This window comes from Pelmatolapia mariae, linkage group LG10_11, assembly GCF_036321145.2.
Source record: "Pelmatolapia mariae isolate MD_Pm_ZW linkage group LG10_11, Pm_UMD_F_2, whole genome shotgun sequence".
In the NCBI taxonomy this organism is placed as follows: domain Eukaryota; kingdom Metazoa; phylum Chordata; class Actinopteri; order Cichliformes; family Cichlidae; genus Pelmatolapia; species Pelmatolapia mariae.
The window spans coordinates 26,123,737-26,148,620 of NC_086236.1; the positions used below are offsets into that span (position 1 = coordinate 26,123,737).

The window sequence follows — 24,884 nt, forward strand, 5'->3', positions numbered from 1 at the left end:
AAGCAAAAACACACTGTGTGTGAATGTCAACCAAGGTGGTAATCTAAAACCCATCAATCCCTTTGAATCTAGGTAAGCTTTGCCTATGTAGAATAGAGATTGATGTGGAAGGAAGACTATGCTTGCACTCAGGTTTTTGATCTTCCTGAATTTGCCCAAGGCTTGGTTTTGAACTGTGTAGATGTGCAGCAGTCAAATTAACAGCCCGAATGGTAGTGTGAGCAACATTCAGTCTGCCTCCCCATCTACTCAGAATTAATCATTTCTATGAATTGCTTGTTTCCTCTGTGCTCTCCTGGGAAAACTGGATGGGTATGATGAGATACTTCCATGCAGTAGATGAGCTCAAATTAATCAGACATCACATTTTTTTTTTCTTAAACTAAAACTGTCCTCCTTGCTTTGTAACCATTTCTCAAACTGTTTTCTGATAGTGGAGAATTTCAAACTAATGTGAATCCAAATTATACCTCAATTGCAATTACAGTGAGCCAACACTGATTTTTGTAAACAGCAAATTTATTTGCAAAAAAAAAAAAATCCCTCTGAGATCACGCATATAACATGTGGCAATCTGTTCAATAATGAAAATAGACAAGCCTTTTAAAAGATACGATGAAGTGCAAAGTTTTGAAGTATTATCTGGTAAAGTCAGTTACTCCAACTTGGAGGCAATGAAATGTAGGGTTTTTTTCTTCTTCTTCTTCTTCTTCTTCTTCATTTAACAAGTCTATTCTGAAAAACTGACATCAAAGTTTCCTGTGTTCCACATTAATATTCATGTCTGAAGCATAGAAAAGAAAACAGAAAATAAGACATGAAATGCAGATTAGCCTTTTCTGAAAAAAATATGCTAATAGTAAGACAGACACTTCAAGCTTTTCTTTGCATGAGCAGAAAGCCCATACATTAAAATTCATTACATCACACTCATCTAAGGATATCATTATCAAGGTTAAATAAAGAAGTATTCAGTTATTTTCATATGTGCCTGAAAAGAAAAAAAATGCCAATAAGAAATCACTTCATACCTCTGTGCATCTGAAATTACATACAAGTATTACATTTTATGAGCAGAGTGGTTTTAATTAAAGGTATTTTGGCAGAATGAAAAAAGTCCAACACAAGGAAAAATCTTTCAAATCCTGCTGCTGATATTTTAACATATGGCTCTAACGATCCTTTAAATTACATTCAAAATGACAGCTTTGAGAAAGAGCCTCAATATAAAAGAAAAAAATATGATTTTAAGGGCTGCTTTTACAGTCCCAACCCAAACTTTTCTCATATGCAAACATTAACTATTTATAAGAATATAATCCATGTGATATTTGGCACCCTGAAATAGCAAAAAGGTATGGAATTGTTTGCTTAAGCCAATTTGCCCAAAATGCTCTAAAGATCATCTTCATCGTACACTTTTAAAGTAGTAAAATCAGCAACGGAGACATCAGAACAGACTTCATTTTATTATATATCCAAAAACTGGAATAATCTCCTGTGGGATATATTATTTAAAGAAGCTATATTAGCAAAAAAAAAAAAAAAAAAAGCATTCCCTTTGAAATTTAAGTAGCACAAAAATACAGCAACCTTCATCTCAATAACATACTTGTAGCTTTATTCAATTTTATCTGAGTTGCATCTAAAGCATTTGATTCAACATAGTAGATATCCATTTAAACTATCAATGCACATGAAATCTAAACTTGAATCCATTTCTCAGCATTTCCAACATAGGTCACCTTTAAACCCCTAACAGCTTGGTTTAAGTTTTTTTGTTTGTTTGTTTGTTTTTTCCTATCAGCAATAATTAGCTAACCTCACATTCTTAAAATTATGAATATCTCAACTTGCAACAAGAGCCATATGTAAACGGGCAGTGAGATAATTAAATAAAAAGAGGTTAATTCCTCCCACTGCGGTAGTCTACATTAATGGAAAAGATAAGAATAATCTTAATAGTTGGTCAGACCTTCTTGAAGAAGTCCAAAACCAAAGCAGGCTTATCTAAATCCTCTTGGCAGAGCTATCTGTAAAGTCAGAAAAGAGTGCAGAGGGGTGCTTAAATATGCCTGAAAAGCAGCTCTTATAAATAAAGCAGCAGCACAAAGGTTCTTCTGATAGTCCTTCATTTTAATATTCTTTCAAATAACACTTAAAAGAAGAATAATTTAAGCAAAATAATTTTATGATGTTATTAGGTGTGCCACAATGAGGATGATGAAATGCCCAAGCTAACCTACTCAACAAAAAGCATTCTTTGTGTGCCTCATTTCTGTTCTTGTTGGCTGGGAAAGAGTAATAAAGTTAGCAGAAAAGAACTGTGTCCCTGTAGTGCGATTGGTGTCACTGAAAAACCAAGGTTGACAGGCTGTGGATTATGACGAGCTCTCTGCCAGCGAGCCCTCGCAGTTGATCTGCCTCGGCGCCTGCCCCCCATCTCTGTCCACCTCATCCTCTTCATCTGATCTGGGCAGACTCGCATCTCTCCGGTGCACAAGAGGGCTGTAGGGGTCAATACACATACAGACACATTAGAACACGATTTCTTTTATAGCCCCATAAAAAAGCAAACACACATAAAAAACGGAAAGAAAAAAAAAACAGCTTTTAAGATACAAAACTCTTGGCTGACTCTTTCCAGTCAGTAAACCCTTAAATGAGCAAGACATGCGTGCACTACGTTAGCATGGTTTTCCTCTTTTTGCGTCACAGAGATTCTAGCTCTGTGGACACCAATAAAAAAAAACTTTATGAATCATTAAAAGAAATTTCTTATTGAGCTAAATGCTTAAGAATTACATGCAGAAGTATTGTAATGGCACCACGTTCAGATATTAGTAAATATGCGCTGTTAGTAGGTTAAATGTAGAAGAGATTAAATCAGAACCAACACAGCATTCAATGAGCTTGTGCCTTGCTTCTGCCTCTACTACACTCATTAAAAAGGTTATTTACCTGGAGCCATTCTTAGAATCCATTGTCATGACAACTCATTACATCAGAATCACTCATTGCACTAGTTTGATAGCAGCTTAGCTTACTGCAGATATTCCAGTATATAAATACTTCCATTAAGATACAATTTAATGAGAACAAGGAAAAACAACTGAAACACACTGTAAAATGTAATATTGTGTTTAATTAAAAATATTAAATAGGCTGAACTCAATTTTTATCAATTTGTTATTAGAACTCAATTTAAATAAGTTACCAGTACTTTTTATGCAAAAATGCTGATAAACTCGATTAATTTGAGCTGTCCTAACTTAGAAAAACTAAGTAAGCTGGAAGTTTTGCTTCTCAGGGCGGAAGGATGAAAGATGTGTTTTGAAAATGCCACGTGACTGCCGTTCTCCTCCCTCCCGGATCAGTCCGCATGTTCATGGCGCCAGCATTTGTTATGGAATATATTGAGCAAACCTGGAGATATTATTGTTGTCATTGCTGTGGATCTTTACTGACTTGGTGAGTAAATGTTTACTCTTATTCAAACTGATTTTGTGGCTTCTCTTAGTTTAGCACCAGGTTTATAATCTTGCTAGCTAGTTAGTGTTAGCCTAGCGTTGCTGCTGCCGCTGTGCTCATGTTACTTAAAAATTAACACCACAGCCTTAAAAACCTTACATAAAACTACGTCGGTGAATTTTTTTGTTGATTGTTTGAAATAAATAAGTGAGATAAGAGCCCAGACAAAATTCTTTGGGAGGTGCAGCCGTTAGGGGTGGGGTGGGTGTGGGTGTGGGGGGTGGATAACGGAGCTCTCCGAAAACGTGGAAGCACTTTTGCAAATATGTGATATTTTGATAAATTAAGTAGATATTTGAGCATTATACAGCTACATTCTCGCCTGAAAATATCTTAAAATGTTATTTTGTGACCCAGAAAGGGTAGTCTGGTGAAAAAGAGGATCGCATTTGTCGGCCACGGTTGTCGGAGCCTGTGCGCACTTGTAAGCGCGGCAATGGCGGAGGAGCACTGCTGAAAAACGTATTACTTTTTCTGGGTCACAAAATAAACTTTTAAGATATTTTCAGGCAAGAATGTAGCTGTGTGAATTTCAAATATCTGCTCGATTTATCAAGACATCACATATTTGCAAAAATGCTCCGACGTTTTCGGAGACGTCTATTTTTTCATGCTTTGTGGCAGCTTTAGAACATCTGTGGCATCTATTAATGTCAAATCTAGCCTTTATTTAACAACATAAGCGAACTCTATGTTACAATGATTGCACAGCCATTAAGGATCAAATCAGTTTCTGAAATATGTTCTGTTTTTTCTCCCTCTGCTTGCTTCTTACTGTCTTTGAGGCTCGGGACCAGCACTCCTGCTGTTGGACAGAAAGACATCAACTCAGTGGTAAGTATTTTGGTTTTCCAATATATTAGCAACTGTCAGTGACATTTATATTAATCAGGCTGAACTTTAATCATACTTTAGATCAGCCTGTCTTACTTATTGTTTTATTTGTGCTTTGGTTTGGGGAAGTTGTTTCTTTACTGATCTTTTCCTGTCTTCTGTTATTAGACTTGAGATATGACTGCACTATGCTGTTGCTGTGACTCCAGTTAATTCTACAAGACATGCTGTGTAAGTAAACAAACAACAACAGTTTGGTCTGCATTTCTTCAAACTTAGTTTAGAGGGTCTACACTGTATATAGTGAAGTCTGCAAGTTTTCTAACAGCAAAATTTGTTTTGTGCCCAAAATCATTTTGCACATCATTAGAATGAAAGTTATTGCCCATGTTTGCATAGCCCTTTTTAAAATTATTCTTTCATGACAATATTGTGTGTTGCGTGGTGGTCACGGCTATCCAGACTGACAATTTGGGACATTGAATGTCACCTCTCCGGCGGGGAGGGAGCCTGAGATTGTCTAAATTGGAGTCTGTTTTATACCAAATGCAGAAAAAATGTTTTAAGAAAGCAATTAAGTTCATGTTCCAAAAAATATGATTGTTTGCTTGCAGGACACCAGGAGAGATGAGTCCTCCGTCACAGATGGTGTGGTCAGTGAAGATGGTCGCCTGCAGGTTCAAGCTCATTGCATCTCCAACCCACATCCACTGCGACTGTACTTAAGGGAAGTTAAAGACTTTCTTCTGCACTTACATTTGGATCACCTCGATCCATGACAGTCATTCAGGCAGTAATGCCTGGCCTGGAAACAAGCCATCCTTAAAATATTACAACATTCCAGCTCCTGTGTTGGAATGAAAAACGAATGTGTTGTTTAAATTAGAGACTGCACTTGTGACAGAACAATAAATATTTTATGTTGATTATATAAATAATGTAAGTACAAAACAAACTTGTGGTAGGCCTAAACTTATTTTCAGAATAATTACATCTAAGACTTTGTTTCGTTGTAAGATTATAACAGTGATGGCAATATCATTTTTATTCAGCAGAACAGTGTCCAGTATGTTGGCTGTTGTACTTTGTTGTGTTTGAAAATAAAAGTTGTGCTCATTTTAACATCATTACAAAAGTGTTGTTAATTATTTTTAATGATATTCATGGTACCACAAATTGTTTTTTCATTTAGTTGAACTTGAAATGTTTGTCAGTAGGTAAAAAATTAGTATTGTCAGAAAGTCAGAAATATCAAGTTATTCTTAATACTGCAGACTTGCAATGTATAAGTTGTCCTAACAGTCATCCTAAGTAAGCTTTACTTAGTTTTTTTGAGGCAACGAGTTTCCATAATTTTTTTGAGTTCTGGGAACTAACACGGCTGTGTACATTTTGAGTAGGGTGTACTCAAAATGAGTAAGTTGCCCTAACTTGGTCATCTTACGTAAACTTGATCCAATTTTTTTGAGTTCTGGGAACAAATGAGCTTGTACAGAATACTCAAAATAAATACGTTGTCCTAACTTAGTCATTTTTAGCTAAGCTTTACTCAATTTTTTTGAGGCAACGAGTTTCCATAATTTTTTTGAGTTCTGGGAACTAATTAGATTTTACAGTGCAGGCTCTTTAACACTAATATAGCATCTTTCTGATTAAACACACACAAGTGTCCTTGAGTATTAGATATCTGCTTGAAGTACACTGCACTGCATGTTCAACATACAAAATGCTGCATTTCATCCATGCATTGTGTGAGTATATAAGGCAAGGACACTAAAATTTAAAAAATACTTTTTAAAAATTTGATAAAATGGGTGCTTGCAAATTAACATATTTATAATTTAATTACCTTCTAGCTATATCCATGACAACAGTAATATATAACCAGATTGCTTTAAGCCACCTGTGTAACTAGCTTCCAGAGCAGCAAGATGTATCAAAACAAGCAATACAAATTAAAATCAAAATGTCCTAATAATTACTTTCAAGTAGGTTTACTTTAATGAAGTGTGAAATGAATATTTGACCATTTTGCAACAGCAAAATAAGGCCAGAGAGCTGTGTTTTAAGGCTAAATTGTTAACACAGACAGAAAACTGGCCTTTATTAGTTCACTGGCATAAGTATGACAAGAACAAGAGATGCTATCAGGAACTCAAAACAGATAGCTTTTGAGGCAGAGCTAATTTTAGAATATATTGCACATGTTTACATCAAATAATATCAACAGTCACGTCACACCTCAACTCTTCACAGTTAACATGCAAAAAGAAAAATAGGTATAATTAAATTTTTTCCCTGTTATTGCCAGCGTCTGTTTATCGGTTTGTGCTAGAGGAACAGTCACAGGCAGACACTCTTCTCTTAATACTATGCGTGCAAAACACCATCTCAAACACCATTAGGAAAAACACTCAGATTTGCAGAGATGCCTTTTTTTTTTTTTTAATAAAAAACACACAGGAATGTAACACTGCTTTATATCACTACTATTTCTGAGGACAAATATTTCAGTGTGCTGCCTGTGATGCCTTGGAGCGGGACAAATAAAAGCTAAAAAGAATCTGATGAATTGCAGTGATGGATTACTTTAAACCTAAATATAAACCGTTGTTTCTAATGGAATTTAAAAATAAAACTCAAGTGGCAGGAATTTGTGTAATGCAAACCAGAGGCATCACTACAGTGTATGGAAAAATGTGAAGCTTAAATTAAGACAAATGTCAGTACAAGCAAAGGAAAAACGGTGGTAGGCATCAATAGGCCTGTGTCACGTTTGTCAAAAACACTGGTAGTAGTACAAATCAGCATTTGTTCTTCACACGGACTAATTAGTCAAAATGATGAATAAAAACCAAACTAAAAACAAAGAAACTGTCACACAAAGCAAATGTTAGTATTTTAAGTCAGACGACCAAACTTTATGGCAGGCTCAGGGTTATCACCACACCAAGTATCACCTTCTTTCGGTATCAGTCACTGTCATGCCTGTACAGGTACTTCATCACCAAGCTGTCCATTTTCTTCTGCTTCTTCTTTGTTTCCTTCTTGCTAGATTTTCCATGACCTGTAAGTTCCTTCTCATCGTCATCAGATTCTTGTTTAGGGCACTTTTTAATACTACTGGAGCTGCGGTAGGAGATGGCTGAGTTGGAGGATGAAGACTCTGAAGAGGAAGAAGAGTCTTCTGATTCGCTTTTTTTCTTAGAGCTCTTCTTGGACTTCTTCTTGCCCTTTTTCAACTTTGAGCTCTTTCTGCTGTGATGGTCATCTGACGATGAGGAGCTCTCAGATGATGAAACTTTACCTTTTTTATCTAGACAACTACGAGAGCTGCTGGTGCTTGATGGCCTGTTACTGTGCTCCAGAGTAGAGCCTAATGAAGAACGAAGCGGGTTAGAAGTGCTGCAGCCCAGCCCTTCACTTTCAACCTTCTTCCTGCTGTCCTCACTCACTTGTTTCATCTTTTCATCCTTGTCCTCATCACTAGACTCATCAAGTTTGCTGCGTTTGAACTTAATAGGTTTGAAGCTCAGCACCTCATTAATTGCAGCCTCTAGGTCAGGGTCCAAGTAGTTTCGATGGGTGACTAATTTAATGTCTGACGTGTCAGGCGGATTGTTGTCTGATGAGCGTGTTTGAGCTGATGTAGAAAGGCTGCGACTGCGTGAGCGGGGACTGTAAGGCGAGGCTCCCCCTCTGCTAAAAGCAACGCTCTGGCCGTCATCATCGTCATCTACGTGTAGGCCAAACTCACTCAGGCCACAGCTGCGGGCAACGGACAAGCGAGAGCTGCTGCGTCTCTCATCTTTCCAAGATGTGCTGCGATGGAGCGATCGAGGGCTGGATCGGCTCACACTGCTGATGGTTGACTTATTGTCATCATCCATGTCCATCATTGCTCTCCGGGTGGACATCCTGCTGGGACCCACAGAGGATACTATGGACTCTTTATCAAACTCAGGGCTGCTACGTGAAGTCCAGCGAGACTCCAAACCCTTCCTGGCTCTGCTGGTGGCTTCAGAATAGGCTAGAGAGATGACAGAGCCTTTGTCTTCTAAGTCTTCCTGTGACCGACTCTTCTTCCAATCTTCCTGAAGGTCTCCAGACTTTGACTTAGATTTTCGAATGGAGGCATGGTCTAGTGTGTCAGGCTGTTCTTTGAGAGTGTTGAACAGGGAGCTGTCATCGCCTGTACCTCCTATGGAGTCCTTCAGATTGGAGCGTTTCCGGTAGCTCAGAGAGCTCAGGACAGACACCGATCTGCTCGGCTCTACCTCTTTCCCATCTTTGTCATTAATCTTCTCCTTACCTTCTTTCATCTCTTTGGCATCTGCATTTGCTGAATATCTAAAGAGTCGCATAAGAAAAATGACAACCAGGAGAACACAAGAGGAAAAATACTGCGTATTTAAAGCCGGAACTCTCAATTTTAATTTCGTGAAATATTCACAGCTGATGTATGACAACTATGACAGCTCATATGTGGTAACTGAAAGGTTACATTTTCATACTTTGACACACTGATGTCAATTTGTTATAGAATAAATCTGTCATTTTCATTTTGTCCTTGAAACCATTCAAGAGTCAGGGAACACATCCAGTACCTCTGGCTATTGCTGTTATGCACAGTGTACACTGTAGAAAGTGAGGCAATCAACCAGTGAGAAGATCTATCTAACTGTGGTAGAGGCGTCATTTTGCAGGCGTGCCAACTGGCCACGGGCCACTTCAATAAATTTGACAGCAGCCGCTTCCCCATCCTGCCTCCTGTCATTAGACAGATTACCGAGAGAGAGAGATGACACCTAATCACATGAAATACTCATCCTTCTGTTGCAAACTGCCCCAGGTAATCGTGGGCCTTTTTAAGGCTGGGGATGTGGGTAGTTTCATCACTGTTACAATGGGGAATTATACGGTCATCTGACAAAAAGCAGATGGAAAGCTTTCACTAACCTGGTGCTCTTCAGACTTCCCTCTTGTGACATGGTCTTGGAGGAGCCTTTGTTCTTGGAGAGCCAAGACTTAACTCCGTCCACACGGTCCTCCACTTCTGAATCTGTGTCCATCTCCTCTCCACTGAGAAGAAACCAAATCAGCTAGAGTTGATACAGAGCATCCAGGGCTTTCCAACAGCAAAAATACTCATCTTAAAATTTTTCTTCTTTAAGTAGAACAATCTTCCACACAAAGAAGAAATGTAGGGATGTGTTCTTTTGATCGTTACTTGGCTGCTAAATGTTAAAATGCATAAATACATCAAGTATTTTATATAGTGTCAGATTACATAAATTACACAGCCAAGAAAAAAAAAAGGGTTTGAGTTCACATATTAAAAACTTTCTGTTAGCAGGTTACAGTTATTTCTCTCTCATATAAAAATAGGGGTTAGTATGATGCCATGCAACAGTTTGGTGTCCGTACAAGAGACAAAAGTGCTGCAAATGCATTAGTGAAAAGGCGGTATGCAGATGAAGCTCTTGGAAGTATAATTAACTTGTTTGGCTGGTTCCAAGCTGCTAGCATCTGTGTGACTTGTCACCTGTCGTCCCTGGTGATTGTTATTGGAGTGGAGCCTTGAGACAGCCCCATGGCCCTATGCTTGACATGGCAATCAATAAACAGAGACCTACAGATCTGGATGAAAGTGCTAAGCAGATCCCAGGTGATTTTTTTCTTTTTTTGGTGAATATTCTGTGTTATGCATCCCATTGTCCCAGGAGGTTAAAGTGACACAAGGAGGTGAGCAAAGTGGCATAACCTCTAAGTCAATACTGACACTGGGGTCAAATTGCATTAAGTGAAAAATTCTCTTCTCTTTTTTTCCCTCCCCTCCCTTCAGTGCGAGATATATTGCCTTCTTAGGCTGCATGATGTGTGAAAATAAATTTTCACATTTCACACTTTTGAAATTGCAAAGAGACACATATGCTATGAAGGCGTAAAGTATGTTTGACTTGTGTTTCTGAGCAGAGCAGAAAATTACATTCTTAAGAGACACTTCTTACGTTCAAGACAACATCCTCTATATTAAATACACAAATTAAGGTTAATTATAGAGAGCTCCAATTTGCAGTTCCTCTTTATTAATGTCTTACATAGCCTTACCTACGATACCGTTGAAACAATCACGTTTCATCCATCTAAAATAATTGCTTCACATATCACAATTGTAGATAAAGTTCATCTTGTGTCTATATCAAGCTGAGCACCATTAAAAATAACAAACGGCAATGTAGGTAACAGATCTGTCTTTGTGGACTAGCTTTTCTGTCTGAGCACTGGAAAATGTGGCAAACTGCTTATAAGGTGCAAACACAGTATTCCAAGAGGTGTGAGATGACAGCTAGACAGCTCCAGCCTCCATAATAGCTCTAGATACCATATGTGCATTTACATAGGTCTCCCACTGAAGAGAGTAGTGTCTCCTTTGTCACCAATCTCTGCGTCACACATTCATTTTTTCTCCTCTCAGAACAAATTGTGTTCTTTCTTCCCTTCTTTCTGGTGGTCTGCGTGAAAGCAGAGCATCGTCAGGGAGTGAGCGCAGAGCGCCAGGAGCATTAGGTTCTTTAAGTGCTATTCAGGCTTTCTAAGAGCATTTATATCTTAACTCAGGGGCCAATTTTCAGGTAATGATGATCCCTGCGAGATTAAGTGGTCTGGTTATAATTTTACTACACAAACCCTGCCCACTGCAGAGTCTGAGTAGTGCCTTCTGAGGCAAAAGGTGAAAATTGTGAGTCCAAGTCAAGCTATAATAAGCCGGCCCTTCATTTCACACTCCCTCTACTCTCTTTCGCATACTAAATACAACTGATAAAAGCCCACCAGAAAAAAAAAAAGAGATAATAGCTTCGTTAATACCGGTGTGTTGATTACACATGTTGCCCATTTGTCATCTCCCTGATGCTGTGACTTTTTAACATGATATATTACACACCAAAATACTGAAACCAGCCCACAGCAAAATTATCTCCATCTCCCACCCTCAGTCTAACACACAGGCGTGCAAAATAAAAGGTGGCTTGCAATTGAGTGCTGTGCAAATGGTGTCACAAACGATTTGTCCTTGGCCTCACACTACTAGCTAACCAGTCCTGAGGCCCACAGATACAAACAAGCCCCAAGACTTCAGACATGAACATTAATCGCTTCTGACAATTGGCCTGCACTGGTTGTAAATCTTTGTCGCAAATACTTACAGTCAGCATCAAATCATGTATGGTTTGGTGCTATCGTGTAAGTGCTAAATAACAGAAACATTAAACCATACATTTATGGTCTTTATTGTACAAGAGCTAATTACGTCAAACTGTGGACACATTGCACTCTGATGTAATTAACTTGAACTTCAAGGATAATTATCACCTGGTGACAAAAAAGGTAATTTTTCTTGCCTTGCAAAGTATTGTGCTGCAATCAGAAATGTAAATGACACTACAATCACATTAATCCAAGAATTGCAACCTCTGCTTTGAAATATTAAGTACAAAATATTCAATAGTAATGTAATTCATCTGGAAAATCCACTTCATAATTAGGAGAAAATCACCACCTCCATTACTGTTCATCCATGCTGTTAATGCAATGATGTCGAAGGAGGGAAAATGTAATTAAGTAAACATGGCAAATCGTTGCTCTTTGCCTCGAGTTGCACAAAAAGAAAGGCAAAGCACGGATACACATGGACTGTTTGATGAAAAATTGAAAGACAAAGTGATTAATAAAGGCACAATAGCATATCCCTTTGAAAAAGCAATCAAAGGTTAATGTAGAAAGCTATGGATATTTGCCATAAACAGAAGACTATGCTGGCATTGACAGTTAATTATTCAGCATGCCAAAATCCTTTTACTATATTGAAAATGAAGAAAAGAGGGTTGAGTAAAAATAAATAACCACATTTAACACGAGAGACAAGATGAACTTTTATATTTTCAGCTAAATGTTTCACACTACTGTAAAATAAGATTGGATTAGTAGAATATTTGAATACAAGGAAATCAAAAGCTCAGCTTTGAGTCAAAACATTCAAGTAGTGGACTGTGTTGTTCACACCACTTGCTGTATGTGCAGACATAAACTCACAAGCAGTACTCACACAATCATGCTTAAGGTTTTCCAGAGCACATGTAAATTACTCCCATAAGATTAAACACTGAAAATATCTTCACCAAATTGTCACAGAAAAACAGCAGATGACTGAAGATACATTCAGGCAACCACAGAATTGTAATTGTTTCCTATTACTACACATATCTCCAATAGGGCTGCCTGATTATACATCATCAATATCATTGCTAGAGCAACACCATGTATATACCTTCCCCAGTGCATGCAACAACAAACCCAGGCATGTCTGAGAGCAAAAGCCGCATGAGAGCATCCTATGCCGATTTAGTACCTAAAATGGAGCTACTTCAATGACCTCTAACAAAGCATGGTGATTTGCAAAATATGCATCTTCCAGCTAAAGGTGGAAACAACAAACTTGTTTCATCATTTAAGACAAAAATAATATTGAGCATGTGACCCAACAACTGATTTAACCGAGCATTGCTGGAGCACTCACTACTTTTCTTTCTGGATTGTCAGTACAAGCCATTATTGGAAATTTTCATCACATATCATTACACAGGCAATATCATTCACCCCTAGTCTCTTATCATGCAAAGTGCAGTAAATCAATATTACATTTATAATTTTGCATTGATGCATCACAGTGCTGCATTCAGTGAGATGTGCTGCATGTGCTTTGGAAAAGCTTTGGAAGAACAAAAAGACAATTAAAGAAAATTCAGTGCAACAATGCAAACTCTTGATTTTAACAAAGTGGTGAGCGGTGAATAAGGACGATGTTTGACACAAAATTATTCATAGAGAGAATGATGCAGCATTACCACGTTTGTTAAAAACAATTGTTTTTCTTTTGGTTCATATTTTCAAAAGCAGTGAGAACGGTTTAAAGGAGGAAAAACTTCAACATTTAGCCTTATACTCCATTTTTCATTCTAGTTTACATTTCATCTAACATCAAACAAACAAGCCTTGAAATCTCTAATGAGGCGGACTGTGTATGGACACCGCCAGACACTTGGCACGAAATAAAATGAAACACCGGGGCCATCCTTTAAGCATAGCTTTTATCAGAGACGTATAACACAGACACTGCTTTCTATTCTATTTAAAATTACTTCGTCTAACAGTGTTACTGTGAACAAAAAGAATGAAAGGATAAGGTATACTGCATTATTCTCCCTTGTGGTTAAAATGGGTGCCGAAGAAAAACAAAACAAACTTGAAAACAACCATAATGACAGAAACAAAAGGAAGCATTTTCCATTCTCACGTTTTGTTCTTTCTTTTCTGATATTTTGTCACCATGTCTTGCAAACTGCCAGAAGTGTGGAAGACACCAAAAGGAAAAAGAGAAACAGAGAACGTGAGATACATTTTTTCTGAAACTCTGCAAGAGGAGGACAGAACATAAGAGCAATTTAAGCACACATAAAATAACTGTGTACTGTAAAGCAGTAAAACAATCTGTAAAACAATCCATGCCCTCTGCTCAAACAGAGCTGGTGAGTGCACTGTCTTCTTTTTAGAGGTCTGTAATATTGCAGTTAGTGTTTACATCTGAGGGCTCAGAGCCAGCATAACCCTCAACTCAACTGCAAAGAGGAAACGCGTAACCAAACCAGAAAAACCAACAAAGAGACAAAAGATCAAAAGCATGGAGCAGAATTAAACCATTTGAGAAGTATTTGGGGAACTCACAGACTGTAGTATGACTTTGTTCAAAAGAAGTTAGAAATTGAAGCAGGAAGAACATGTTATGATTGACAGCCTGGTGAAAAAGCTAGCAGATCTCATTTGGTAACTTTCTTCCAACATACAAAGAGAATGCCCTGTGGTACCTAAGGCAGCTAGCTACATTGCAGTGTGGCATCTAATGAAACAAAGAATAAATCTGCACTTCACCTGTTAATTAGGTCGTCGTTGTCATCACTCTCCATCTCATCCTCAATGGCAGCCTGCAGATCCCCTATCCTCTTGAAGGCTAACTTAAGGTCCACTTGTAAGCTCTGATTTGCTGCCTCTAAGCTCTCGATGTCCATTTCCTGGTGAATAGATTGGAGCATGGTTAGCTCCTCCAGTGTAAACACCAGTGAGTCCCATAAGGTCACAAAGCACCCATGGCCTTACCAGCTCATGTTTCTTGCGGCTTGCCTCAGCCTCCTTCTTGGACAGCTCTGCCATTTCTTCTTTCATGTCCCTTAGCTGCCTCTGCATGCGTTTATTCTGGTCTTTCTCCCTGTTTTCTGCAGTGATGTGCTGATTTCTCTCCTCCATCAACTTTTCAAGATTCTCCTTCAGACGACCCACCAGACTCTGAACGTGTTAAGGTCACATATAGTACGGACAAGTGAACAACACTCAAGCTAAATTATCTTCTTTGTACTGTTTTAAGTCATTTCTCAGCTGCCTACAGCTGGCCACTGTCAGTTATGCCATTAATAATAACAAAATGGAAATGTGAACAGTGCTATGAGTTGCCCTTTGTCCAAATTAATTTTAATTCATTTTTAAGGTGAATAACAGGGAAGGTGACCATCAACTGACTGTCTCTATAAGAACCTAATTAAATTCATTCCATGATGGACACTTTTCTTATCTAGAAAGACAGTACGGAGCAAAGCAAGCGGCACTATAACCTTATTTTTAGGGCCTTTGTCTTAAAATTACTAGGAAATTAAGTGTCAGAATCCAATTAACAGGTTGGCAATGCATGGCTTTCACATTTGTCCACATCATCTTACCTCCAACCGCTTAACCTGCGTTTTCTCATATTCCAGTTTGGTCTCTATCTCACGGATTTTAGCCTCCTGACGGCTCACAAGTGACTTCTCCACCATGGATTGTTCTTGGAACTCTAACTGGTTCTGTAGCGAATGGAGCTGGAGGACAGACACACATATTTACACAAATAAACACTCTTGAAGAGCAATTTCCACTGCACACCTTCTTGACCTCTGGTTTTTGCTCCCCCTCTTAAGTGAGATCTGTGAAAATTAAAATGAAGTGCTGATGTGTGTATGTATTAAAACCAAATTGCAGTTTTGTATAAATGTAATCCAACTCTCTAAATATAAATATTGTGTATACAGCGTGAATAATAAGCTCTAGATAAGCCCCAAATGTACAACAAATAGTTAAAAGAAGAGCTTGTTGTTGAAACTGAGTAACAGCAAGCCACAGTAATTTCACAAGCCTTTAGAAAAGCTTTTGCTTCATGCAAAGCACGTTTTTTTTTTTTTTTTTTTTTTGTTCCATCTGAATGGTTTTCTCATGACTGATAAAAGGAAGAAAGACACATCACAACAAAACTGGCCCAAAAGCCAGCATGGCACCTAATAAGGGACTTTGCATCAGAGACAAGGAGGATTTGGAGTTCTCCTTTGATATTACTAAAGAATCCAGATTTTTCTCCTACTGGGGATAAGATAACCACTTCAAGGTCAGATGCTTTAGATAGCTATCACTGCTTACTCTGACAGGTTTTAACAATGCCTTACAGCCGTGCTGTGCTACTCTGGTATCGCCAAAAATATTCTGATGGGTGGGCCTTGAGTGGCCCAAAACTAACAGTGTGCTGTTATTTCTGTGTTTTGATTCTGTGATTATAGCACACAATTTTGTTTAGTTCACCGTGCAGCCATAAAATACAGTCCAGTAACACCAAGCTGTGGTTGTATAATGTGCATTCACACTTATGCTAAACTTTGCCATGCTAAAGCTAAATTCACATTTAATCTACCAGACGAAATTCATTTTGTAAATAAATGCATCAAAAAAGGAAATAGGCATGCATTAATACATGACATACCGAACACAGAGGTTGTCTTCTGAACAAATAGTATTCCATCAGTACAACATGATAAAAGCACTTATCAACATAGCCCTGAATCAGAAACATTAATCTTTGTATCACATGAATCCACATTTATGCCAGGCCTCAACCATTAGCAGACACCTCAAGCACAAAATGCAGTAATTTGACCAATCAGCTCAGAAATAGGGTAAATCAGGCAAGGACACTATGGTTTATTACAGTTGTATAATTCAGATCTGTTTGTGAGTTAGCAAGTGCAGTGTGAAAACAAGAATTGGAATTTGCAACCACACCATTAGCCACACCATCTGTCATATTTGGAAGGCTTTGATATATGTACTAAAATCTGCAGACTAGCATACTCACAATGGCAATTTGCTGATGATTGCCATGTAAACATTAGCACTTGCATTTAGGAATCATGAAGTTCAGTAAACATTTCATTGCCGATTCATTTTTGGGATTTCTCTAAATAAGTGAACACTTTGACCTGCTAGAGAAAGATTTAGGTGATCACTAAAGTCAACAGTCTTTATTCAATTTCTGGCAACTAGAATGAAAACTATAAACATAAAGCCCAAACACCAAGTTCAAATAATGCCAAGTCCAACAGTTCAGTAAACTATACCCAAAGCTGGATATAGGATTTCAGTTCCCCAGCCACAAAGTCTTAAAAAAACATATTTTCCTGCAGATTAATTGTGCTTTTCCAAAACCAAAAACCTTAAACACAAACACTATATTACACAAAATGGACAACTTGTGTAATGCTAAACAAAAACTTGAAAAGATTTTCACTATTAATTCAGCAAAAAATCTGTAATGAGACACAAAAAGAGCATCTTCTGACTTTTCCAGAAGTAAAAGATGAGGGCTCTTTCATCAAAAGTTCAAGAATTTAAAAATTATCTTTCGTTTGTGATCTAAAATACATAACATCACAGAATCCAAAGACATCTATGACCAAGGGACAGATGCGTTCAGATTCTTCAGTGAAAATCTCTACAAGGGCTCAGGAATACTTCGGCAAAACACTGTGAGTGAACACAGTTGCTGTAAAATTCTACCACGCTAAGAAAAAAAAAACACATACAAACAAAATTTAAACACAGCTGGGCCTTCTTTGAGCCAGAGATCATTGAAGATGGATTGAAATTGTTTATGATTTCTTTGTTTTCTGTTCTAAAGAGAAGATGTGTCATTTGGCTTTCTATCAGTACAGAGTTCAAAAGCCTACATCTGTGATGGCTGGCAGATACATTAGAGCACATTGCACTAACTAACTTGCACATCTGTGAAGGCATCATTAATACTGAAAAATATAAAGATACAGGTTTTGGAGCAACATATGTTCCAAACTTCAGATCACGTGTTTTTAGGGAACGCATTGCTTACTCAGGAAAGACAAAGCCAGACTAAAATTCTCAGTATTCAACTAGCTTGCCTGCAGTCCTAACCAGTGACACTTATTTTTATTAAATGTTCATGTAGGTACACTAGCTAGCTGTTGGCGCTTGGGGTGACACAAAAGCCAGAAATGAATGGCACAGGGCCATCTGTTTCTACAAAGCCATCGGTTGACATTTCAAACATGACTCGGCTGCAAGCATCCGCTGTGTGTGTCTGTGTCAGAGCAAAAAGGCATCTTCAGGGTTTTTCACTTGATTGGAGTAACCATATGCATCATGCACCATGCATAAAATAAACTGGCCAGTGCACAGTAACAAGGTTTTGCTATTATGTCCAGCTATTACATTTTTTCATATCAATAGCTGATATTGAAAACACTATTTTCTTACTTGCTTCCAATTTCTTTTATTAACCTGATATTCTTCTATTTTAAAATGAAATAACAACAGAACTACAAATGAAATAAAACATTTAGACCAAAGCTGGTTGGTTGAAGTTCAGGGATGATTGTTGAAAGGACTAAAATTAGTTCTTCACCTAAATAGTTATTCCATCTTGATCGGCTGTTAAGTTTATGTACACCACCCTTCCTTTAAATACTGTAAGAATTCTGAGGGGGAAAATTTGCTCCTTGACACTTTTTCTCTGATTTTTACTATTTACATGTAAATTGCAATGGCTGGAAGAAAGCACGCTACCACATAAAAGGAGCATTTTTGGTCAAAATAATCAGAGAACACAGTGAAAAGCTGAAGCCTAATCAGAAAGAAGTGTTGAGGCAGCAGGCAGGTTCCTGGCAGGGAGCTGTATTGCTTTTGAATACTTCTTTTTACCTTTTCCTGGATCTCCTGCTTCTCCTTTGTGGCTTCTTCCAGCTGGGCCTGCAGGTCACTGATCTGGCTTAAGTCCCTGGCAGACTAGTATGCACGTGCACGCATGCACAGAGAAAAAAAGTCAGAGAGTCAGGTGTGTTGGTGTTCATGTATGCCTCAGTTATCTGTTATATTACTGTCAATGCAAATCTCCAAGATTATATCCAAGTCAAATATTTGGTCATGTGGTCTGCTGTACAACAGATTATATCCCCATGTTTAGCTGAGAATATCCTCCAAATTTCAAAGACACTACTGGAGAAAATAATGTTAATGTTTCAAAAATAAGTGCAACTACACTAATACAAAATATACAACCAAATGCACCAGTATTGAAGAACAGCCAAGTTCTTAACAGTGGATACTTGACAAAGTTCTCGAGCTGAACGGAAGGCAAGACACTCCATTTTTCTTGGCATTCAAACAGATGTATAAAGTTTTAGGCAGGACTACCTGAGCTACCGCAGCCTTGTGTTTCTTCATCAGGTCATTCATGTCCTCCTGATCCTCCTCCATGCGTGACTGCAGGTCATTCTTCTCTCGTTGCAGACGGCTGAGCTGCTCCTCCAACTAAGGCACAAACAGAGCGAGAAACACACACTTTAGTTTAGAATGGCAGGATTTATTCATGAGCTATTGAATATGATAAATGGTCATTAGTTGGCCTGGCCGTGGCAGTCTGGGAATCTCATCTAATAGCAATGAAACACAATCTGGACAGGGTTCTGGCTGGAAGATAAGACCAATTGGAGATAATCAATTGGCTCATTTAGGCAGGGAAAAGTGCAGCCAGTGCAGCATACTGGTGATGTCCCATTTAGAGTTCATCCTCTGTGATCAGGGGGGAGGCTCAGGCCTTCAATATGCATTCTCTAATCTCAGACATTTACAAGACCTTCCCTTGCCATAAATGCAGCAATTAACAAGCAAAGCACAGGCACACAGCACTCTGTGTGTCATCCCGAGAGAGACAAACATCCTCAGTCCATGAGTCTAAAATGTAGGCAGTACTCTCATGAGACACCCATTAATGAGCAAACAAAAAAAAACACATTCGACAAAGCTTATTTATCCATTAGAGCAAAATGTTGAAATCCGACATATGCCAAAGGGCATTTATTATTTTAATATTCCACCATGGGCTGATGATGTATGCATATTAATGTTCGAGCCCTGCTGTATTTTGAAGAGAGAAAATTTGATAGGCACCAGCCCTCAGTTAATTAAACATTGTTTGTTGTTTTTGGTTTAATTTGCTCATCAAAAGAAGGGTATAGAAACATTTATGCAAATTATTTCCCTCTCATCAAAAGTGAACATGAAAAAAGGTAAGTACATTTCATTATCTATGAATGTGTGATATCGTGTACAATATCGATTGAGTTACAGATGCAAAAACATACAGCAATAGAAACATATGCAGAACTTATTGGCATTCAAGCTTAGTCAAGTGGGTAATTGGAACACAATTTGTGCGGTTCCACTCGACGACATATGTTGCACCCTCAGGATACATTGTTAACAGATGTCAAAACTTACCGACATCTTCGCTTTGACCATATCCTCCATTTGGATATGCAAGTCCTCTATTTCCAGCTCCATACTCTTTCGAGCCTTCACTGATGCTGCACAAGTAAACTCTGACTCCTCAAGCTGTGAGGAAACAGGAGGAAGAAGAGGTGTTGGGAAGGAGGTGGGGGACAAACGTTAGTGGGACTGAGATCCAGAATCTGGGATTTTTTCATTTGTATTGATTTGTGCATAATACACATTTCAAAGCATGCTTTCTGTTGTTGTATCATTAAGTATATTACACATCCGTGCTATGTTGGGCGCAGGCAGATGCCAAAATGTTCAAAGGGATGTACTTGATTTTTGAGCTGAGTGATCTCCCTCTTGCTGGGGGCATTACTCTTCAGGTGGTCCAGCATAATCTGTGCATCAGCCAGAAGGACTTTGGTTCTCTTCAGGTCTTTCCTCAGCCTCTTCTCCGTCTCCACATCCCTCTGGCTCACCTGAATGACAAACCACTCCTTTATAGCCAGCATCGTTACTTTCCTCCTTGAAAACCTATAGCAACCCTTGAGACTCAAAAGCATTTTCTTTCCAATCAAAACAAGTGGCAGACACTAAATTGCACAGACTTGACTACACGGACATGTTCAGAGTAATGACAGTACCTGGTCCTGAGCATTCAGCAGTTTGGATTCCAGCTCTCGTCTCTCTCGCAACACTTTTTGCTTGTCTTCATACTCCTCCTCCAGCTGTACCTCCATCTGTTTCAGCTGTAGAACACACAGAGTGTCAAGATGCACAAATGCTGGATCCATGATAAAGTCAGACATTACACACCATCGACCGTCCTGCTAGACACGGCTGCTCTCAAAGACAAATAGATCCCCCACAAGCAGACCTGGTAGCCTTAAGATTAATCACACATGATGCTTCATTATGTCAAATTCAAATTTTTTAAATATAAAAATCCATTTAACTTCTTTCTACTTAATAAGACGTGGAATAAAATATTTTAAAGAATGAATTACATTTGCAGTTGCAATGACTGCCTTGCAACTGTAAGAAGCCATTGCAGTTTACATCCATGACTATCCAGACTCACTTCAGTTTGACGGACACCAAGTCTAAACCAATTAAGATCAAAAGCCAATTAGTTTTTTCATATTAGATAGTTCTATAAAATTCTCAAACCTATAGCAACAAATAAATCCTATAATTATTTCTGCCTCCAAATTAAGACACGTCAGTCACTGTGACATTTGACCAAAACTGAACTAATTCAAAATTTATACAAAGTTTCGAAAAAATTCCCTGAAGGCATACAGCAGAAACAGTGTCCACAAATTGTGGGACAGATGGACGGACATCCAAAAATCCCTGCCCACAGCTATAACTCGTAGGGAGGCATAAAGCAATACAGCATGTGTACCTAGATGAAGTGAAATTAAAGTAATGAATTCAGGAACTTCATAAACTGGGCTATGCAAATAGAAAATTTAATTATTCAATTATTTCTTTGCTGTAACAATCATTTTAGTAACAAATCTCATATCTTTGGGAAGCCTGTTTATTTCCCCTTTAATGGTGCAACATTTGTAAGGAAAATTCATTTGTAGGTTGAGCAGCAGAGTTGAGTAGGTAGGTTGTGCCCATAAAAAAACAAAAACAAAACAAAACTTGCCAATAGCTCTCTACCCAGGTAGTCCAGAACAGACTTCACACTCCCATCTAATAGGGCTGCTAGGAGGCCTGCCATGACTGCCCTTCATGGCCAGGCCCCTTTGCACTGGTGTCTGCAACATTTGCACTGGCACCTGAAAATGTGGAAGAACATTGTGTTCAAAGATAGACTGCCGTAGGCAAAATCTGGACCTATCATAGATTCAAATTGAAGAGAAGATGTGGAGAAAACTATTCTGATTGCTGCACCAATAGGGTAACAGCTTTTGGTGGAGGCAGTGTGATAGTGTGGTGGTGCATCTTCCTCACAGAGAAACAGAGAGCGAGGTTTATCAGAGACTACCTACAGTATTTGGGGAGTGTAGAGGATGGAATGGTCTGTCTGCAGTGCTGACCTCAACTCCACTGAACATTTGTGGGATCAGCCTGGACATGCTGTTTGTGCCAGAGTGACCAACACAACCACACTGGCTGACTTGCAACAAATGCTGGTTGAAAAATAGGATGCCATCCCACAGCAGTGTGTGACCAAGCTGGTGACCAGCATGAGCAGGAGATGCCAGGCTGTTGTGGCTGTGTATGGCTTTTCTACATAGTACCGAGTCCCCTTTTTGCTAAATGAAAAAATTTTTTAATTGCCAATAGGTCGTTTTTTCAGACTTCAATAAATGAAACCAAACAAGAGTCAATAGCAGAATAAACACTTTGGCACTGGCAGAAAAGATTTGGCAAGTTTTTCATGGGCACAACCTACATACTCAACTGAGGTGCTAAACCCGCAAATGCATTTTCCTTACAACTGTGACACCATTTCAGGAGAAATAAACAGGCTTTCCAACAGTATAAGATTTATTGCTCAGAAGCATTGTTACAACAAAGAAATTATCAACATAAATTCCCTTATTTTTTGTGCTTTCAATCAAGCATGAAAAAAGTGTGTTACTGAGTACTGCAGTAAACAGCCCTGAGTAAATGTTAGTCAACAAAAAAAGGCCATAAATAAGAAAAAAACTGCAGAAATTGCAAGAATGATTAGTGGCTACCTTCTTACTGCAAGATCTCCTGATCTCCTCTACTTCTTCATCTTTACTCTCAATCTCTTTAGAGTGGGTCTGCCGCTGCCTCTCCATCTCCATCTCAAGCCGCAGCTTAGTCTGAAGACATAACATATAAATGACATGTGAGACAAACATGTATTAGAGAGAGAGATACATATGCAACAATTAGCAAGAAGAACTCCTCGCTGAACCATATTTGCACCCCTCTGTACCTGCTCCAGCATTTGGATGTTTCCAGCCTGTTCATCCAGCTCCTCCTCCTGGTCTTTCACCTTGGCCTCGAGGTCACGAAGCTGCTTCTTGACCTTGGCAAGTGAGGCCTCATCCTTTGACTCTTGGGAGGACAAATCCTGTAGCTCTGCCTCCAGTTGTTGCACCTTTACATTCATGCCACACAATTCAGTGTCCTTGTCCTGCAGGCAGAAGGCATGCTGTAAAACACACATCTGGACCAGCCTAGTTATATCATACAGAGAGCAGAAACATCAGACATGTTGTCCCCAAGAGAGGGCATTAGAGTACATGTGGAGTATGTAGTGGAGAGAAGCCTACCTGCAGCTGCTGGCGGAGGTTAAACATCTCACCAGTCATTATGTCTTTCTCTCGAGCCAGCTTCTCCCTCTGGCTCCTTTCCCTCTGTACCTCAGCCTGAGCCTGGTTCTGCTCCAGGTCAAATCTGGAAAACACACACACACACACACACACACACACAAAAATGTTGGTTTTACACAATCTCAACAATAACGTAGCCTTATCAGTTGAATGTGGTAGGAAAGATTTTTAATTACACAGTACAGTTTAACACTATCAAACAGGGAAATTGGCAGACACAACTAATACCCATTTTATATTTTAAACTCTAAACTAACAAATCAGCTTAAAGAAAGATCTCTCAGAAATAGATCTCTGCATCATTCATTTCTGTGCACAGTATGTTACTCAGAGAATTTGACTTTGTTATACGGGAGGCGCCAGGCTATCATCGGTTCTATTTTAGCCTCCACTTCTGTCCCCCTCTAATAGCCATCAATTTACCATTGGGTTGTAATAATGTGCAAAATGTTTTCTTCAATTGTCTAGGGCAGAAACACTTATGGTTAGTGAACTTAACAGCTAAGTGTTTCATGCTGTCAGCTTGTTGTAATTCTCTGTTTTTCTCTCTGAAGCGCAGCCGAAAATAATTTCACCCACAGAGCATCTTCAATTAGCCACAGGGGAGAGATCACATTCTGCCACAGTGATAGCTTCTCAAGTGCTTAAAGTCTTGAGTCATTTTCTCAGCTAATGCAATTCCACAGATTACAGAACATCTCAGTCACTGTTCAAATTAAAGAAAACTTTAGCATTAGGCGAGTAGACCAGTGCTGCTTAATCCGAGGAGAAAAGAGCTATATGCTCTCTGCAATGTGTGTTTATGTAAGAGAACAGGACAGGCAGTTGAACTGACTTCCTCTGCTTCTTCTCCAGATCATGGTTGCGACTTTGCAGGCCCTCCAGATGAAGCTTGGTGTCCTGCAGCTCAGCAGTCAGTTTCTGGCACTTTTTCTTCAGCTGCTGCACAGAGCGCTGCAAATCCTCATTATCCGTCTGCAAATCAGCCAGCTGCAGCACACACACACACACAATTCTTTAATGAAAGTGCAACACCTAGTATTACTATTCCATTTCCACGATTAAAAGGTTATAAGTGTGAGACAAATTAAATTAGATTTTTTTTATTATTATTATTTCAAGTTGTAATTTGCTCTTGCCTTTCTCTCTACATGTCTTTTGCTCTGCTGTTCCGTCTCCAGCTTGTCATCAAACTCCTGCTGAAGTTTCTTTTTGGCAAAGTCCATTTCACGAACGGCTCGATTGTATTTTATCCGCCACTCTCCTCCTAGAGGAAAGACATGCAATTCAGAAAATGTCTGTGTGACATTTGAGCATTTCCTGACTTTAATGCAGGTCCAGCCAGGTACACAGAGGAAGAGGCGTAAAAACCACAGACATGATGGATGCGTGGGATTATGGAGTGCACTGCACTGGCTGCGATGATTATCACATTCAAAGACTGAAATAAAATAATCTTTCTGGAAATAAAAC

General features: G+C 38.8%; 1 protein-coding gene across 7 annotated transcripts in view; it reads right to left on the reverse strand.

Moving 5' to 3' along the window:
• Positions 1–521: 521 nt before the first annotated feature.
• The window catches only part of LOC134637970 (unconventional myosin-XVIIIa-like), a 62,544-nt gene continuing 38,181 nt past the window's right edge, over positions 522–24,884 (reverse strand). For 4 of the 7 annotated variants that reach the window (XM_063488567.1, XM_063488565.1, XM_063488570.1 and 1 more), the window contains 17 exons: positions 24,551–24,678; positions 24,247–24,401; positions 23,352–23,475; positions 23,012–23,212; positions 22,785–22,895; positions 20,727–20,831; positions 20,415–20,561; positions 20,086–20,199; positions 19,000–19,116; positions 18,508–18,591; positions 15,192–15,329; positions 14,578–14,763; positions 14,353–14,492; positions 13,721–13,765; positions 9,325–9,447; positions 7,326–8,715; positions 2,399–2,508 (listed from right to left, as the gene is read on the reverse strand). In XM_063488567.1, coding sequence (XP_063344637.1) covers positions 7,338–8,715; positions 9,325–9,447; positions 13,721–13,765; positions 14,353–14,492; positions 14,578–14,763; positions 15,192–15,329; positions 18,508–18,591; positions 19,000–19,116; positions 20,086–20,199; positions 20,415–20,561; positions 20,727–20,831; positions 22,785–22,895; positions 23,012–23,212; positions 23,352–23,475; positions 24,247–24,401; positions 24,551–24,678 — 3,296 coding nt within the window. In that variant the 3' untranslated portion in view covers positions 2,399–2,508; positions 7,326–7,337. Of the gene's footprint in view, positions 2,509–7,325; positions 8,716–9,324; positions 9,448–13,720; positions 13,766–14,352; positions 14,493–14,577; positions 14,764–15,191; positions 15,330–18,507; positions 18,592–18,999; positions 19,117–20,085; positions 20,200–20,414; positions 20,562–20,726; positions 20,832–22,784; positions 22,896–23,011; positions 23,213–23,351; positions 23,476–24,246; positions 24,402–24,550; positions 24,679–24,884 lie in introns of all 7 variants that reach the window. The other 3 variants (XM_063488571.1, XM_063488566.1, XM_063488569.1) reach the window with 2 other exon arrangements.